This window comes from Monodon monoceros, unplaced genomic scaffold (genome assembly GCF_005190385.1).
Source record: "Monodon monoceros isolate NGI ecotype Baffin Bay Population unplaced genomic scaffold, NGI_Narwhal_1 Super_Scaffold_7, whole genome shotgun sequence".
Lineage (NCBI taxonomy): Eukaryota > Metazoa > Chordata > Mammalia > Artiodactyla > Monodontidae > Monodon > Monodon monoceros.
In genome coordinates, this window is record NW_021703784.1 from 95808665 (window position 1) to 95826542 (window position 17878).

General features: G+C 45.4%; 3 protein-coding genes across 4 annotated transcripts; 2 read left to right on the top strand and 1 right to left on the bottom strand.

Annotated features, from left to right (window-relative positions):
- Positions 1–365: 365 nt before the first annotated feature.
- MED19 (mediator complex subunit 19) lies at positions 366–6401 on the bottom strand. Its single transcript, XM_029208489.1, has 5 exons — positions 6056–6401; positions 2027–2283; positions 1783–1879; positions 1440–1534; positions 366–1338 (listed from the first exon to the last, which is right to left on the bottom strand). Exons 1-5 carry the CDS (start codon positions 6321–6323, stop codon positions 1270–1272), a joined length of 786 nt encoding a protein of 261 aa, XP_029064322.1. The 5' UTR covers positions 6324–6401; the 3' UTR covers positions 366–1269.
- Positions 6402–6597: 196 nt separating this feature from the next.
- Positions 6598–15342, top strand: TMX2 (thioredoxin related transmembrane protein 2). Of its 2 annotated transcripts, XM_029209294.1 has the most exons (8): positions 6598–6912; positions 11574–11634; positions 12100–12213; positions 12481–12557; positions 12789–12895; positions 13074–13139; positions 13219–13348; positions 14453–15342. In XM_029209294.1, the coding sequence occupies exons 1-8, from the start codon at positions 6724–6726 to the stop codon at positions 14597–14599; spliced, it is 891 nt and encodes a 296-aa protein (XP_029065127.1). In that variant the 5' UTR covers positions 6598–6723; the 3' UTR covers positions 14600–15342. The 2 variants fall into 2 exon arrangements, with proteins under 2 accessions (XP_029065127.1, XP_029065128.1); XM_029209295.1 differs by lacking the exon at positions 14453–15342 and having other exon boundaries at positions 6703–6912; positions 13074–13128; positions 13219–13311.
- A 371-nt stretch (positions 15343–15713) lies between these two features.
- Positions 15714–17468, top strand: SELENOH (selenoprotein H). Its single transcript, XM_029207031.1, has 4 exons — positions 15714–16020; positions 16108–16253; positions 16396–16526; positions 17296–17468. The coding sequence occupies exons 1-3, from the start codon at positions 15899–15901 to the stop codon at positions 16494–16496; spliced, it is 369 nt and encodes a 122-aa protein (XP_029062864.1). The 5' UTR covers positions 15714–15898; the 3' UTR covers positions 16497–16526; positions 17296–17468.
- The last annotated feature ends 410 nt before the right edge of the window (positions 17469–17878 follow it).

Below are 17878 nucleotides of genomic sequence, written 5' to 3' on the forward strand. Positions count from 1 at the left end.
CAGTATGAAAGCCTGTTAAAGGCAGATAGGCTAGAGGGATATATGGGTGGCAGTCTGACATCTCATATTGTCTCTTCCGTTGGTCGAAAGCAGAAGGCTGTGCCCTAATTTTAAAAAGGCACCATCAGATACTAAATCTCAGAAAACTGGCCAGAACCCTTTATTTTCACTTGTCCATAACTTAAGTATTTAAACTCTTGCTCTGAAATCCTAGTTAAAACGGGCTGAATGAGTGGTTTTCCACGTGCTGATCAAGGTGAACAGTCTTGGCTCACTGCAGCAGATTTTAACTGTTCTGTGTCAAACTGAGCTCAAAGTCAGATTACATTAGCTTGTTTTCTCATGGATGTTTCTGGTTATCTGGCCTGCTGCAAAGACTGAAGGGATTTATTTTACATTTTGCTAGTTTAGGCTACCTTTTTTTTTTTTTCTGTCTTAGAAATGTTTTCACATCGGCCAAGTGATTTCATTGTCTTAAGGAATGAGGCAGGTCAAAAGTTCTTATTATAAAGAGAAGCATTTACCTTTGCTTGCCCGAGGTTTATTTCAAAAAATGATAGGCTTGACCAAGAAGCAACCTTGCTGAAATATGTTGGTGACTGTGGGTGCTTTTTCCGTTGGCTACTCTGTTTCAACACAAAACTGACCCAGAACACAGCTGAGACCTAAGTGAATCCACTCCTTGAGACAGAGCCTGAAGATCATCCAGGTTACTGGTTCTCAACATTACAGGCAGAGTGCTATGTGTCTGCTGTGGAAAGGTATTGGCAAGCTCTGCCTCGCCTTTGGACCATGTTCCCCAATCTCATTTTGGTTGTTTCCCTGCCTGCTGATGAGATAATGTAATACAAGACCCAAATCCCCTCAGATCTTAGCATGCCTTGGCTTAAACCCTGACTCTCATAGAAAGGCACTTACCTCTTAACAGGCAGCCACACTTCAGCCAGTTTGATAAATGCAATTTTAAGAAAATAAAAATCCTAAAAAATCAGATAAAGTCCTAAATCAGACAAATGGCACAAAAGAGATGAAAAGAAAGCTTCCTGGGAGAGGAAGAGATGTCCATGAGAAAGCAAACTGGGCTGAGGCTTACAAAAGCAGAGCCCTTCTCTCTTACAGTGTGTTCATCTTAACTGAGCACAGCAGGAGCTGGCTTCTGTCCCAGCGGCAGGGGATGCTCCCAAGGCGGTGGCCAAGAGCCTGCAAGGCAGCTTTGTCAGCGGGTTCAGTACAGCAGGAAGGTCCCCCTGGCAGAGTCCCCTGGTCCTGCTAGCGGAGGCTGCTGCTGCTGCTGGCCTGAGAGCTGCCCACGCCTGGGTGGTCGGGGCTGTGCCGGTTCTGGGGAAGAAAAGTGAGCAAGAGTTAAGAGAGCCAGACTCCACCTAGGATGAGTAAGATGGGAAAACTCACCGGGCTGCAGACACCAGCCGCTCCCATACCTTCTTTTTCTTCTTCTCTTTCTTCTTCCGTTTCCGTTCAGGATCCTCTTCTTTTTTCTTTTTCTTCTTCTTGTGATCTGAATCAGATGGTGTTTCTGTAGGAGAGATGAGGAGCCTATCACCTGTCGAGCTCAAAATTCTCCACTGCCGTTTTGGAGGCACTGCTTAAGCTCCTGCCCCAAGGTCCTACTTGCCCAGGAGACCCACATTATGTCAATTTCTTCTTTAAGGAGAATCTGGGAGTCCAGGGCTCATAAGGAATTTGACTGGGTTTTTAACTGAAGAAGGTCAAAACAGATTCAGAATGTTCGGTTTTCTGGCTTTGAAGAGAACCACTTCTTACCTGGGGGGACCGGATCCTGGGTACGGCTCTGTTTGTGCTTCTGCTTATTCTTCTTCTTGGGAGGCTGAATATGCATCAGACGACACTGCTCTGGCAACTGAAGGAACCAAAGGAAGGTCCAGGTGAGTAGAGGGAGGGAATCCCCCGCTCCCGTCATCTGTTCTGCTCAGTAAGTTATGAAGGAACAGAGGTAGACAGAAAAACCACCTCCGTGCCTCTCAGGCCTCCCCATGAGGGGACTCACCGGGCCTGTGTGGAGGCGGAAGCCAGCCAGCATGGTCCCTGTGATAGGATTAAAAGAGCCACCAAGAATAGGGGGCTTCTCAATGAGGGAGCGGAGGCTGCTGTTGTCATGGGAACCAGGCAGATCAATCATCCCTGGCAGGTCAGGCAGGAAGTTACTTAGCTTCTCCTTCACTTTCTTCCCACAGAATTTATTATAGGCATGTTCCAGGTTGTAGTGTGTGATCAGATTAGTGCTGCCTGTCAGCTCTGTGCTGCCTAGAAGATACAGGGAGAATAATAATAAGAAAAATTAGTACCAAGAGGAGAGAATTTTTTTTTAAGTCATTGCCCCAGAAGGGAAAGTAATCTTTTAAGTGAGAATTACCAAAAAAATAATAATAATTTAAAAAGTTATTTTTAAAGTAAGAAATAGCAAAAGTAGGGCTTCCCTGGTGGCGCAGTAGTTAAGAATCCGCCTGCTAATGAGCAGGAGACATGGGTTCGATCCCTGGTCCAGGAAGATCCCACATGCTGCAGAGCAACTAAACCCATGCACCACAACTACTGAAGCCCACGTGCCTAGAGCCCATGCTCCGCGACAAGCCACTGCAATGAGAAGCCTGCGCACCGCAACGAAGAGTAACCCCGCTCACCACAACTAGAGAAAAGCCCACGCGCAGTAACGAAGACCCAACGCAGCCAAAAATAAATAAATAAATAACTTTATTTTAAAAGTAAGAAATAGCAAAAGTAAATAACATACAATAAACACTAAAAATATAATACTATAGAATGGTAGGTTGGAATGAGAAGGAGAAAAAATAGGCAAAAATCCAAATAGGGCAGCAGTGGAAACTGCTTTAGCCCAATGAAGGATACACTCGGACTAACCAGAGTAATAACTTACATGATGCTTATACTCTGTGTTAAGCACTGTGCACTGTTCTGTGTTTCATAAATGTACTAATGAGAAATCATAGTTTTGGCCATGACCAGAATAATACAACCTCACAGCTCTGCTACAACCAAACGTAGGGTCAAATATGACCCAGTGGCTTGAGTGTCTTGCTTCCTTTTTTTTTTTTTTAAACCAGCAAGAAACACTAATCACCTTTACAGAGAAGAACAGGAGATTTTTCTAGCTACTGCTACATAACTTTTGTTACCACCATCTTTAGTCTCCTAATAATACCAAATATGATAGCTTTGCCTAGAAGAAAGAAAAGTTTGATTAGAAGCTGGGCAACTAGACTTCTAATCCTAGCCGCCCTCTATGTCTCAGTTTCCGCTTATCTATGCAATGGAGTAAAAGCTACCTTAATTACACAATTCTTTTTAAGGTTCAAATGAAATATTGAAAAGTATAAAGTATTATATAAATGGAAGGCTTTATTAGTATAAATATTTCACGGCTGGGTTTTTTGAAAGAATACAAACTTATGAGTAATTTAACTAGGGTCCAGTGGCGAGGGTAGAAATATCTAGCCTACAATTTCATGTATAGTTATGATGAACACTCAGGGTACAAATGACAAAAGTGACTTGTTTATAATCATTCACTTGATAAAACTCAGGTTCTGAGCTATGAGCCCACTGAGGGCAGAGAAAATGCCTTGTTCATTCATGTACCACTGCTGCTCAGCACACATTAAACGAACAATGTATTTTTCCTCCCCACCTTCAGGCCTTACGTTATTCTTTTCCTTTGTCTTCCCAAGCCAAATATCTCAGAAGAGTGGTCCACGGTAATGGAAGGAGGCTCAGTGCCCCCGTACTTCTCGTAACTCAGCACTGCTTCCTGCCATTAAGAGTATCCTGATTTTTTTGCTCTGTCAGCTCTCCTTCCAGATGATTATTCTCAAGGCTCAGGTGAAAAGGCACTCTGTGCTTTTTTGTAAATTCTTTAAGAGTCCATCCAACTTTCTGTTTTGCCCATCAGTTCTGTGAAGGTGACTTATAAATCTCTCTTCTTCAGTTTCCTCCCCTGACAACTAACCTTCCATTTCCAACATTGTCTTAGTTAATTCACTGCAGATTTAATTTTTTTTAACTCCAAATCTTCCCCACCTCACTCATGGTTCCTTTATTCTAGTACATGGCACCCACATTCTCCAGATATCTTTAGAAGCAGTACTCAGTTCAAATATCTCAATGGTTTCCTATTCCCTCAGGAAAAAGCTCAAATCCTTTTGACTGTCATTCACGGTTAAACACATCTTACTGTAACTTAGCTTTGGGGCCTGACCACCTGCTACTCCCCTATGTAAAATTTCTGATCCATCCAAACGGGTATCCATCATCTCCTGAAAAAAATACCCCTCGTATTGTTTCCTTTTAGAAAAATTGACCTAATTATAGGAAAATTCTTCATAATTTTCCTCACCAGTATGAATTCTTCAAAGTCCAGCTAAAGTGACAACTTATTCTTGCTGTCATGTTGAACAACAAGAAACACATTTTGAAAACCATTATGCAGTTCTTAGTAGTTGTATGTGAGGCATGACCAGAAAATAATGACATTGATCCTGACAAGAAATAACAGTCACTACTTTATCTTTAAACGACATACTTTTCATTCTTAAGTAAAATTAGCTGCTTAAAAGCAAGGACCAGGCTTACTGATCTCTCTTCCCTTCTCATCACATGCTCCCTTTTTACACACCCAGTGTTTGCCCAGAACGGATAGTCAATATCTATCAAGTGATTGATGTAAATAAGTACAATCAGAACAGGTTAAGGTTAAAGAAACTGCTGGTAGACATCAACCACTAATTAACTAAAGTCAAGTCAACCTCGCTATGCTTCAGTTTTTTTTTTTAAGATTTAAAAAATATTTATTTATTTGGCTGCGTCGGGTCTTAGTTGCGGCAGGCGGGATCTTCGTTGAGGTGCGCGGGGCCTCAGTAATTGCGGCGCGTGGGCTTAGTTGCCCTGCAGCATGTGGGATCTTAGTTCCCCGACCAGGGATTGAACCTGCATCCCCTGCATTGGAAGGCGGATTCTTAACCACTGGACCAGCAGGGAAGTCCTTGCTTCAGTTTTTTCAACTATAAAATGCAGATAACAATGCCTATCTCAAGGGACTATTTAAGTATTAAATACTATAATATAAATAACTGCACGGTGAACCTCAAAGTCTGTAACAATATGCATTATTATTTCCCTCAGCTCTTGATGTAGCAGTAGGACTTGGGATGAACTAAAAGGCATCCTGGAGACTTAACACATCCAGAATGACTCTTGAGGATCTCCCTGGTGGTCCAGTGGTTAAGAATCCGCCTGCCAATGCAGGGGACATGGGTTCGAGCCCTGGTCCGGGAAGATCCCACATGCTGCGGAGCAACTAAGCCCGTGCGCCACAACTACTGAGCCTGAGCTCTAAAGTCCGCGAGCCACAACTACTGAGCCCGCGAGCCACAACTACTGAAGCCCACGCACCTAGAGCCCGTGCTCCGCAACAAGAGAAACCACCGCAATGAGAAGCCCGCGCACCGCAACGAAGAGTAGCCCTAGCTCGCCGCAACTAGAGAAAGCCCGCGCGCAGCAACGAAGACCCAACGCAGCCAAAAATAAATAAATCAATTAAATAAATGAATTTATTAGAAAAAATTCTAATCACTTCCAACAGATGAGGAAACGCCGAGGCCCAGATTAGGAAGGAAGGCAACACGCCCCAAACCAACAGCAAGTTTGAGGCAGATTTGAAACTAAGTTCGCAAGGGTATTAAATCTGAACTCTCAAGTTGCAAACTCAAACTCTGGATAATTTTTAGGGAGCCATAAACCACTGTCAGGGACAGGGGCACGATAGAGCGTGAAAGGTGGTCACGGATATCCACTCTTCTCATTCCCAATCCATCCCAAGAATTCATATCATCCCTTTGCTTGTGAATCCTCAGAGTCTCAGAGTCCGCTCCGATATACAGCTCTGGAATCCCCACACGCGTTGCCTACTTTACCCCTCACCTCCGCCAGGCGGCTGAGAGGCACGCCCATTCCCTCCTCGTTATGATCTGACTGGCTAGCTTTGGCCAGGCCTCGAACTCACCTGGCAGTTCCCGCATTAGGTAGAAGGGGCCACAACCTGCCGCTGACTTGTCAGCGCCGGAAGGGGCCGAGGCCGCGGTTGGGGGCGGGGCGGGGCCGGGCCCTCCACCCGGAGGAGGAGGCGGTGGGGGTGGAGGTTTTCCAGCTCCGAAGCCGAGTGCGGTTGGGGGCGGCGGTGGGTCAGCCTGAGCCCCGAACAGCGCCGTGAAATTCTCCATCGTCCCCTCTGCCCCGGCGCTGTCCCGGTGTCTGGCGTTAATGACTTTCATTGGTCAATCTTTTCCCGGGGTACCGCCCCCTTCCTCCAGGAGCCTCTTACCATTGGATTGCCTCGGGCCGTGCCTACCCTCTTCCGGTAACCACTTCCGGCGCCTTCTGAGAACTTTCCGGAAGTATTACCTACCCTTATTAAATTCTCCTCCTACCTCCGTTCGCCACAGTCGTATAGTCAATAATATGACACATAGAAAAAGCGACAGCTAGGTTAGCCAATAAAGTATCAAATCCCTTTCTCAGTTTTTAACCTGCCGTAGAGGCCAATCAGATATCTAATTCCGGGTCCAGAGGTGGTGCATCCGACACTGGGCCCAATGGAAGCCTCAATGGTGGGAGAGGCGGGACCACACCTACGGACGCCGAAGAGCGGTCGGCGCCCCAAGGGCCGGAAAGATGGCGGTCCTAGCACCTTTAATTGCTCTAGTGTATTCAGTGCCGCGACTTTCACGATGGCTGGCCCGACCTTACTACCTTCTGTCAGCCCTGCTCTCTGCTGCCTTTGTACTCGTGAGGAAGCTGCCTCCTGTCTGCCACAGTCTCCCTACGCAACGCGAAGACGGTAACCCGTGTGACTTTGACTGGGTGAGCGACCCCCGCCTTAGGACCCCGCGACCTTGACTGTCCCTGCCCCTGCCCCTGTGATTGCATCCGGGAGCCCCGAGGTTTACCTTTTTGAGAACATCTGAGGTTCCGAGCCTCTAGCGGACTTAACAGACTATTAGGAGTGTAGGGCGTGGATCGTCATCGAGCCTAAACCACTTGTTTAGGATGGGAAAACATCCGGTTAGCCTGCACAACAGCCCAAGTCTTCTCCCTTTTGAGTCCAAGCTCCTTTCTGTCTCACAGTTCACAGTCGACAACAGACCTACCCAAACTAGGCAAGTACACTGTTTGCCAGAGCTGCTCATTATGTAAAGCCTTTTGAGGAACCAGTGAGTTAAACAAGGCAAGTAGTATACTCGTTTTATTGATGAAGAAATTGATCTAGGCGTGGTTAGGCGACTTGTCCAAGGTCACACAACTAGTGAGTGACTAGGACTTGAAACCACTCTTCGGCCATGGTATCAGCACGCTCTGTCAGCCATTGCTTAATTCAGTTAACAATTACTGAGTGAGGACTGTTAATGCTGCGCACTGTGTTGCATCCTGGGGATGTAAAAATGAATAAAATGGTTAGGGCTGTTGAAATGGAATTGTAAGAAATACATTGCAGAGAAATCTATCTCAAGCCTCTTGCAGTATTCCCTGAGCTGGAGTGGAGAGACCACTCAGAAAAATAAGTTGAAGCTCTCTGACCTCTGCTGTGTAGCCGCATCTGTGTTCTGGGAAAGGAGGATCACCTGAGTTTTTGCCCTTTTTTCAAGGCCCCAAAATGAGCCTTGACCTTTAACAGAGCCCACTTCCTTACTTTTATTCTCCATCCCTTGTTTACTTTTTCATACTTCCTCTGTCCTTTCCCAGTGTTATTAATTAGCTCAAATGTAGCCATGCTACTTCAAAAGATTCTATTTTTATCTATACCACTTTAACCAAAATGAGACTCAAACATATAAGTGGATAGTAATAAAGATTTTAATAAAAGGAGGGACCTTTTATACAATAAGTTTCTCTGTATTCTCTTGTCTTAATTATGTGCAAAATACTGTAAGGTTTTATATTTTCATATTACTCTGTTATGTTTTTTGTTTTTAAACTATGTAGGGTTTATGGCCAGTGTTTGTTTTCCTGGAAAATCTGTGTTTTGCTGATTTACCTCGGTGATTTGTAAATTAGAATATAAGGTAAATAATGTTAGCAATAACAGGTAAACTTAAAAATTTCAGTGGCTTAACAGAATAAAAGTTTATTTCTATTTTATTAAATAAAAAGAAAGAATCAAGTATTTTGCTTTTCCTCTACATACTGTCAGAGTAACCAGATAATTGATATAGAAAAATTTGAGCTAATGCAGAAGGAGTGATAGCATTTAAAAGTCATGTAGCATTCTCGAATGCAATAATACATGTAGACAATGATCATCTAAAGCCATCAGATGAAAGGTTGCTATGTCCTCTGAAGTGATTCAGTAGGGAGTACCTAGTACCTCCTATGATGTATTTTTGGCAAAAGATTTGGATTTCATTGTATTCACATCTCTAGATTTCATTACCATTTTACAAGAAATATGGGAAATAGAGGATCATCATCGTCAGAACGCATACCATGAGTATTGCCAGCAGCCAAATCCAAGAAAGTCAGACAGTTGACAGTGCAAATGACTCAAGGTCTTCAACAGATAAATAGCCTGGGATAGAAAGGAAGAACAGGTATCCTTTAGAGATTAAAGAAGACCAAAGAAACACATTGGCCAAATGCAATTTGTGGTTCTTGCTTGCTTGTTCCTGATTTGAACAAACAACTGTACAAAGTTGTACAAAATCTAATACTTTGTTCTTTGAATTTGAATAAGGGCCAGGTATTAGATAACAATAAGTAATTATTGTTAATTTTGTTAGGTATGATAATGGTATTTTGGTTTGTTTTAAAAAACAAGTCCTTGGGACTTACCTGGTGGCGCAGTGGTTAAGAATCCACGAGCCAGTGCAGGGGACACGGGTTCAAGCCCTGGTCTGGGAAGATCCCACATGCCGTGGAACAGCTAAGCCCGTGCACCACAACTACTGAGCCCACACGCCACAACTGCTGAAGCCCACATGCCGCAACTACTGAAGCCCGTGTGCCTAGAGCCTGTGCTCCACAACAAGGGAAGCCACTGCAATGAGAAGCCCACGCACCGCAACAAAGAGTGGCCCGCCGCTTGCTGCAACTAGAGAAAGCGCGTGCGCAGCAATGAAAACCCAATGCAGCCAAAAATAAATAAATAAATGAATAAAAATTTTTTAAAAAAGTTCTTATCTGTAAGCAATACATACTGAAGTATTTACAGGTGAAATGATGTAGTTGGAATTTGCTTTAAGTTCCTCCAGCAAAAGAAATGGGTAGCATAGATGAAATTGAACCATATTGGCAAGATATTACTATTGAAGCTGAGTAATAGGGGTTTATTAAGGTATTGTAGGGGTCAGAAAAGAGTTTTCCCTTTACCCTTCTGAGGTCTTGCCTGAGACCCCCTAATAAAAGACAGATTAAAGACAATTAAATACAAACAAGTTTATTAACATGTATAACTTGTATACAGGGGAATACACAGGGAAAAATCAGTAACTCAAAGAGGTGGCTTCCAGCTTATATGGCATCTTCAACAAAGAATAATAAGTTTGTGGAGAAATGACAGGACGAAGGAAAGAGTTTTAGGCTTGCAAGAGCAGAAAACTGTGGAAAGGTAAATTAATCATAGATAAAGGCTAGTTTGTTATGTAGATTCCTCTGGTGCTGTCTCCCGGTTGATAGGGTCTAAAGTTATCTCCCCTGATTAGTTTTGTCCTTGGTAGAGGTTGGAGGGACAGCTTTGAGAATTTACGTCCTACCTTTCGACAGATAGGTAGAGGGCAGGGAGCTTTTCTTTATTCTGCTTCTTCTGAATTGCCTTTAGACTCAAAATAATCCTTATGTCAAAGTGGCATATTCTGCTACCCTCAGTATCCTCTTTGCTTTTGTGTATTGTTTGAAAATTTCCTTAATAAAAAGCTTGAAAACAATGAATAAACAAGTGAACAACCAAGGGGGCTCAGGTTTATATAGTTATTCTGGAACGCTGTCTCATGCTGTCTTCAACTGATGGCCTTAAGATCATCCCAGCATCATCAAGTCAGCAGATGAAGAAAGAAAGCTGGACTGCAAGGGCATACATACCCTTTCTTATTTTATTTATTTATTTTTTGGTACCCGGGCCTCTCACTGTTGTGGCCTCTGCCGTTGCGGAGCACAGGCTCCAGACGTGCAGGCTCAGCGGCCATGGCTCACGGGCCCAGCCGCTCTGCGGCATGTGGGATCTTCCCTGACCGGGGCACGAACGCGTGTCCCCTGCATCGGCAGGTGGACTCTCAACCACTGGGCCACCAAGGAAGCCCTACATACCCTTTCTTAACCACCTGGGCACAGAAGAGGCACATCACTTCCATTCACATTCCATTTAGGAGTACTAGTCACACAGTTCTCCCTAGATCCAAGGAGGGAGTCTACCTGCAGTATGCCCAGGAGAAAAAGGAAATAAGGTTTGGAGTATACATGGCCAGTCTTTACCACAGACGCATTCTCTCTCTTTAGAGTATATTCCTTTTAGTCCTATCTCTGGTCTCCTGATTGGCCATACTTCCCTTTTTAAATTCATCTTTCCATAATTATAACTGCCAATTCTAATCCAGCTTCACTCTTGAAAACTCTTCCTAATTTCTACTCGGATGTAATATTTAGTAAGGTCTGTCACATTCCCTATCCCCCACTTTACATGTTCATTTCTAAATCCAGTCAGTTGCTTTTTGTTGGAGATTGGGGCTAAAAACCTAAGTCCCTGATTGCTAGCTGTAAATCGCAGTTAATTGGTTCTGTCTGAAGTAAAGATTTGGATCCCTGTATTATAAACAGAAAGGTATGGAAAGCCTCAGACCCTCCCCCTATACTTTCTCTCACAAAGTCCTTGTTATTCTTCATTGCAGTCTTTACTCTTTGAAATTATGTCATGTTTATCGTCTGTCTCACTCATTCACACGGAGCTTACATTCTAGAAAGAGAAAGAACAGTAAGCCAAGGGTACTGAAAACGATCTTTGAGAGCTTTGAAAGGCCTCCTTCAGCTCTCAAATTATATTAAAGGTGCATGGATTATCACTATGAATATTAGGTGGAGAGGAATGATTTAACTTAAATTAAAAAAATGGAATAACCATATGTTGTATTAATGGAATATTACTGAGAAAGTTTACCTGGAAAAGTTTTATTTTACCAGGGTCACACTGAGTTGATTGTAATATCTACAGTTTTATACCATATAATTTATATTAACTCTTTCATACTCATCTTATTTAATCCTCACAGCACCACTTTGAAATATTCAATCAAAGAAACCAAAGCTCAGAGGTTAAGTGCTTTGCTGAAGGGCACCAGCCAGTTTGTGGCAGGGATAGAACTGGAATCTAGATCTTCTGACTGGTGTTTTCCCCACTACACCTTAGCTGGCTCCAGTTATTTCGCTATGGTTACCATTCCCAGTGTGGCTCTCTGTTGGTTTTTATAACATATTTGGCTCCCTTGCTCACCCAAATCATTTCTGTTCATGGCATTCCTGTCACTCTGATTCTGTTCCAGAGAGAAGTAGAGATCCTGATGTTCCTCAGTGCCATTGTAATGATGAAGAACCGCAGATCCAGTAAGTGTAGCCTGCTTCTCTGTCTCTCAAGATTAGGACTAGTGACCTCTGAGGTGCTTTCATCCATGTTATGAGAGGGGCGTTATTTGGTGAACTTGTCCATCATTCCGTGCCAAGGCTGAATTTGATCTTGGACTTTTTTTTTTTTTTTTTTTTGCGGTACGGGGGCCTCTCACTGTTGTGGCCTCTCCCGTTGCGGAGCACAGGCTCCGGACGCGCAGGCTCAGTGGCCATGGTTCACGGGCCCAGCCGCTCCGCGGCATGTGGGATCTTCCCGGACCGGGGCACGAACCCGTGTCCCCTGCATCGGCAGGCGGACTCAACCACTGCGCCACCAGGGAAGCCTGATCTTGGACTTTTATACTCTTCCCCCTCTCCCATTTCAAAATACTCCAGGAACAGGGGCAAATAATAGGTCAAAGGAGCGTGCAGCCCAGCCTGACCTGTGACATCTCTGTGTTTCAGTCACCGTGGAGCAACATATCGGCAACATCTTCATGTTTAGTAAAGTGGCCAATGCGATTCTTTTCTTCCGCCTGGATATTCGCGTGGGCCTGCTTTATCTCACGCTCTGCATAGGTAAGGAGACCGCAAGACTTGGTTGTGGGAACCAAATTCCATCCCCAAACCAGGTTCTCCATAACCTTCTGCCATATCTTATACCTAATTAATTATGTGTGAGCCTCAGATGATAAGAATCTACAGAGATTTTAAGAGGAAGGGAATGTGTCTGTGTATGTCCACAAAATGCACTCTTTGGTGCTTGAAATCTTTGAGTTGCTTTGAAAGTAAATCCCCTGCCCAAGGCCTTATATGTTTCCTGTGATGACTTTTTTCTGTGTTTAGTGTTCCTGATGACATGCAAACCCCCATTGTATATGGGCCCTGAGTACATCAAGTACTTCAATGATAAAACCATTGATGTGAGTACTCTTTCTCCCTCTGTTTCTTGGGTCCCTTGTGGGTGATTTTGTAGTTGTGCTCTCTCCTCACTAGGAGGAACAGCAGTGCTTCAGAATGGAAGTCAAGGGCACTCGTTCACTGTGGCATCTAGAGAAGAGGTATAGGGAAGCCAGGATGAGGAATTAGGTGCTAAAGTCTGAATCTTTCCAGGAGCCTGTGTAATCTGGTTCACTGTTCTCTGTGTGTGACAGGAAGAGCTGGAGCAGGACAAGAGGGTCACTTGGATCGTGGAGTTCTTTGCCAATTGGTCTAATGACTGCCAGTCATTTGCTCCTATCTACGCTGATCTCTCCCTCAAGTGAGTAGGACAAAGGGAGGGATGACAGAAATTATACCTGCCCTCTCATTGTTTTTGGCCTTGATTTTTGCATATTGCAACCACAGGCACTCCCACCCCCATCCCCAAATATCTGTACTTCTACTTCATTGATTCATTCTCTCTTCTTTCACCGTGTTAAATAATATATTCTTCTCAGGTACAACTGTACAGGGCTAAATTTTGGGAAGGTGGACGTTGGACGCTACACTGATGTTAGTACACGGTATGTAAGGGCCTGGGCAGGGGATCATTCAGAGTGATATACACAGATGCATTTACAGAGCACCTTCTGGGCCCTGTAGGTACCAAGTGAGCATGTCACCCCTCACCAAGCAGCTCCCTACCCTGATCCTATTCCAAGGTGGAAAGGAGGTCATGCGGCGGCCACAGATTGACAAAAAAGGACGAGCTGTCTCTTGGACTTTCTCTGAGGTATATGAAAGAGTGGGCAAGTTTTGGAGGAGGGTGTGGAACAGTAGGTAAGTTTTAGAGCCTAACCTGGGTTTAATTCCTAGTTCTGCTACTTGCCCATAAGCTTTGAGAGTGTGGACTAGTTATTAGACCTCATTCATGAATTCACTTAGCAGATTTATACTGTTTCTACCATGTGCCAGACATGGTAGTACTGGGCAACAATTATTTGTTAAGATTTAGTCTCAATGGCTCTTGTACCTATAGTCTTTTTCCTTGGCAGTACATTGGAGATGGTAGCACTTGGCTCACAGGTTTTGTTTTGCAGGTTACATTAAATAATGTAACCATAATTCTTGGCACAGTGACCGGCACATAATACGTATATATCAGTTGAGTTTTCCAGGTACCCAAAAAAGGACAGCTGGGTTAGAGTAGATTCCTGTCCTTTGCTTCCTCCTTTACTAGACTGTGTCTAAATACAATTGACCCTTGAACAAATGGGTTAGAACTGTGTGGGTCTGCTTATGTGGACATTTTTCAATAGTAACTACAGGGCTTCCTGGGTGGCTCAGTGGTTAAGAATCCGCCTGCCAATGCAGGGGACACGGGTTTGAGCCCTGGTCCGGGAAGATCCCACATGCCGCAGAGCAACTAAGCCCATGCGCCACAACTACTGAGCCTGCGCTCTAGAGCCCGCGAGCCACAACTACTGAGCCCACGTGCTGCAACTACTGAAGCCTGCGCGCCTAGAGCCCATGCTCTGCAACAAGAAAAGCCACCGCAACGAAGAGTAGCCTCCGCTCACCACAACCAGAGAAAGCCTGTGCGCAGCAACAAAGACCCAACGCAGCCAAAAAAAATAAATAAATTTATTAAAAAAAAAAGTAACTACAGCACTACACGATCTATGAGGTTGGTTGAAGCCGCCACACGTGTGGAACCACGGATTCAGAGGAACTGTGGATACAGAAGGCTGACTATAAGTTATAGGTGGATTTTTGACTGTAAGAAGGGTTGGCGCCCCTAACCCCACACCTTTGTTTAAGGGTCAACTGTACTTACTTCCCAGACATAACACCCCCTTCCAACCTGAACCCTGATGTGTGCACCTCTTTTGCACAGGAGAATGTGATCCGAGAATTCAACTTGAATGAGCTATATCAGCGGGCCAAGAAGCTATCAAAGGCTGGAGATAATATCCCCGAGGAGCACCCTGTGGCCTCAGTGCCCACTGCAGTGCCAGATGAGGAGAGCAAGAAGGACAAATAGGATCCCTGCCTTCAGTACTTCATCTCCTGTCAATCCCAGGCACCTCTGAGGCCCTGCCCTTTCTGTAGCCACAAGCGTTGCCTGAGGCCTTGGCCTTTTTTTTTTTTTTTTTTCCCTGTTTGGCTCTGCCTAGGAGGGGCAGGATATTGCTTCTGATTTTTAAGAGGCATCCAGGGAAATGACAGGTATCCTCCAGGAAGGTCTCTACTGCTGTGGTCTGCTCTTTGACTGGAAGGAGGGAAAGATCTTATATGGTGGAGGGAGAAATGCTTTCCTTCCAAGCTTGGGCCAGTGTGTCAACTGCTGTGTGCTGCCCACACATCTCCATCACACGCTGGTTTCATTATTCCTCATAGTGGATATACACAGCCTGCTTAGATTAGATTAAACCCTAACATAACAGGCCAAGATGCAGAGTTAGTGCTAAGATTTTTCCCTCAAGACTCTTGCTGCTTTAAGCCCTTTTGGCTTGGTCTGTGGCCTATATTTAAAAAGTATAAGCCTGTCACTGGTCCCAAGGAGAAACCTTTAACCACAGAGTGTCCTCATTGAAGATAGTATTGAATAATCTCCCTATTTTATGGAGATTGGGAGGAAGAGGAATAGAAGTTTGAGACTTCCTTCGTGTGGTGGGCCCTGGAGGAGAAAGCCCCTGGGTAGGGTCTCAACTTACCCTCCTACGTCCTCCCCACACCCAGTTGATGGTTTTCCATAATAAAGAGACTGGAATTTACTTTTGATTGCGCCTTTGTGTGTTATTCATGTATTAGAAAAGCTAGGCAACTGCAGAGGAGTTGTCCATCTTAATTTCAAAGGGCATCCTGATCAGTTTCACCAAGCGCTGTACATCGGTCCCCAGGATTGCGAAGAGCTGGAGAAGGTTTAGATTCCCTAACCCTAGAGTTAAGTTGTCTTGGTTTGGGATTGGTCCGCGGGTCCCCGGAAGGAGGTTTTGGGTAGGGATCGTGATGCACACCATTTAGCTGGTCGCGCGGTTACAGAAAAGCCTGTGTGAAGCCAGGCTCGTTGTCAGAGCTGCCCGCCCCCCCAAGCACTGGTGGTTCGGTCTGGAGCCTACCTCCCCCGTCTCTACGTGCGGAGTGGCTCTGCCCGAAGGCCCCGCCCCCAGGCCACGTGGGCGCCCACCGCCACGCTTTCTGCAGTTTAAGAGGTTTTGTTTGGAGAGCCGAGTGGGTTGTGGTTTGGGTCTTGGAGCTTGGCTGGCCTCTCCTCGGTGGCCGCGTCTCCACCCTATTCCCGCCCCAGGTCGGCTCGGTTCCCAGCCGGGCTCCAGGCGCCATGGCTTCCCGCGGGAGGAAGCGGAAGGCCGAGGCGGCGCTGGCCGCAGCGGCCGAGAAGCGGGAGAAGCCGGCTAGCAGCCAGAAGGGAGTGGAGGAGGCGAGCGTCGTTATCGAGCATTGGTGAGGGGGTCTGGGGGGTAATGGGGGGCGGGCAAGGGCGCCGCAGACCAAGGGTCCCAGTCTCTGACCTCCCCCATCTCTCCTTAGCATGAGCTGACGCGTCTACGGGCGCAACGCCGCGGCCCTGAGCCAGGCGCTGCGCCTGGAGGCCCCGGAGCTTCCAGTGAAGGTGAACCCTACCAAGCCCCGGAGGGGCAGCTTCGAGGTGACACTGCTGCGACCCGACGGCAGCAGTGAGTGAGGGCCCGGGGCGGGGCGTTGGGGGGCATGGATCCGAGGAGAGGAAGCACTGGTCTCAAACCGCCGCCGCCTGCTGATTTCGGGGACTTGCTGGTGGATTGCAAAGTAATTTCGCTTCACGTGTACTTTTCCCAGGTGCGGAGCTCTGGACTGGGATTAAGAAGGGGCCCCCACGCAAACTCAAGTTCCCTGAACCTCAAGAGGTGGTGAAGGAGCTGAAGAAGTACCTTTCGTAGGGAGGTTTGGGCAGAAGTCCTCACGCTGAGGTTTGAAATGGGAAATGGGGGAGAGTGGACTGATCTTGGTGTGGCTATTGGCGGAGCAGCACTTACTGTTAAACCCCTTATTTCACACAGGACCTACATTTTCATAACTCTTTTCTGCTCTCAGGATTTCCTCTAGTGGGAATACCTCTTCCCCTTACTGGTGGGAAAAACTGGAGTCCGCAAAAAATGATTTCTATCCAGTGTGCCCTTTGCTAATTCCATGTTTCATTTCATTGTCTTTGAGCTAAGTCGTGGAATACCGATGGTAATGTAAATGATTATGAAAATGCAAATTGTGTCCTTAGAGGATGCAGTTAATTGTTGCCCTTGGGGTGTAGACCAGTTTTACATATTTGTTTAAAAAAACTCATTTTCCTGTAAATCCCACTTATTTATTGGGGATTCCCTTATTTATTGGTAAGGGTTATGATTCTCCCCTTTCCTGATCAAATCTTTGTGTAACTTCAGGTATGCCTACCCCTGTCCTCTTGTCTTTTTTGTTACTGGTGTGTTGTTTCTGTTCCCACCCCATGTAATAACCCTGCATTGTAGTCCTCTCACGCCTGGTCACAGGATTTGACCTTGTCTTTATCCCTAGTGCTTTATAGAGTGCTTTGGCATGTTGTCAGGCACTTGATACGTTGAGGGAGATGTGGGGGGAGGATGCAGTCCTTGAGCTCTCCTGGGTTTGTGGGTTCAAGGGAGGAGGGCTGGCCATATGATTGCCTGGAGCCCTTCTCTAACTTTTTTCCCACTCTCATTTTCACAGCCTCTGTCCCTGGTGATGTTGGAGCATTTATGACGGGACATGGCCAAACTTCAGTCATGTGCCTGAAGCTGTGGTTTCTTCTCCAGAAACGGTGGTTCAGTTGTGAGGCAATCCTCTAGTAAGGCACTGAAAAGTTCTTGGATTGGTTTAATAAAAATTAAAGTATTTGAGTTTGATATAATCTATGAGTAATGAAGTAAAACTTAATCTTATGGTAAGGGATGCCCTAAGCCAGCCTTATGGGATTGGTCCCCCTTGTGTTTTTCATAACCTAAGGTCACCAATTAACCTGGAACTCCTGTGGTCCCTGTTAGAGCATGTGAAATACTTGTAAAAACTATGGGGAAAAACTAAATAATTTCTTTTTAAAAAAGCAGCTGTTATCTTTTTCAACTCACTTCTCCGAAGTGATGATGGAAGTACATCTTCCTGGCCCCTGTGGAGGTTCTGGCTAGACTAACCATACTGGCAGTGACTAAGCCACGCACATTAGGTACTAGACAATATCCTGTCACTCCCACCCACTTAGTGTTCCATCCCAGCATTGCTTCACACCTCCTTCTGGAACATTTTCTCTCCCACA

Bases quoted from the DNA above. Each gene is read 5' to 3' on its own strand.
- MED19 (XM_029208489.1), bottom strand. From the start codon at position 6,323: ATGAAAGTCATTAACGCCAGACACCGGGACAGCGCCGGGGCAGAGGGG. The intron at 2,284-6,055 runs GTGAGTTCGAGG...TGTATCTTCTAG, and splicing joins CCTAATGCGGGAACTGCCAG to GCAGCACAGAGCTGACAGGC. The intron at 1,880-2,026 runs GTGAGTCCCCTC...TGGTTCCTTCAG, and splicing joins TCCGCCTCCACACAGGCCCG to TTGCCAGAGCAGTGTCGTCT.
- TMX2 (XM_029209294.1), top strand. From the start codon at position 6,724: ATGGCGGTCCTAGCACCTTTAATTGCTCTAGTGTATTCAGTGCCGCGA. The intron at 12,896-13,073 runs GTGAGTAGGACA...TATTCTTCTCAG, and splicing joins TACGCTGATCTCTCCCTCAA to GTACAACTGTACAGGGCTAA. The intron at 13,140-13,218 runs GTATGTAAGGGC...TGGGCCCTGTAG, and splicing joins TACACTGATGTTAGTACACG to GTACCAAGTGAGCATGTCAC.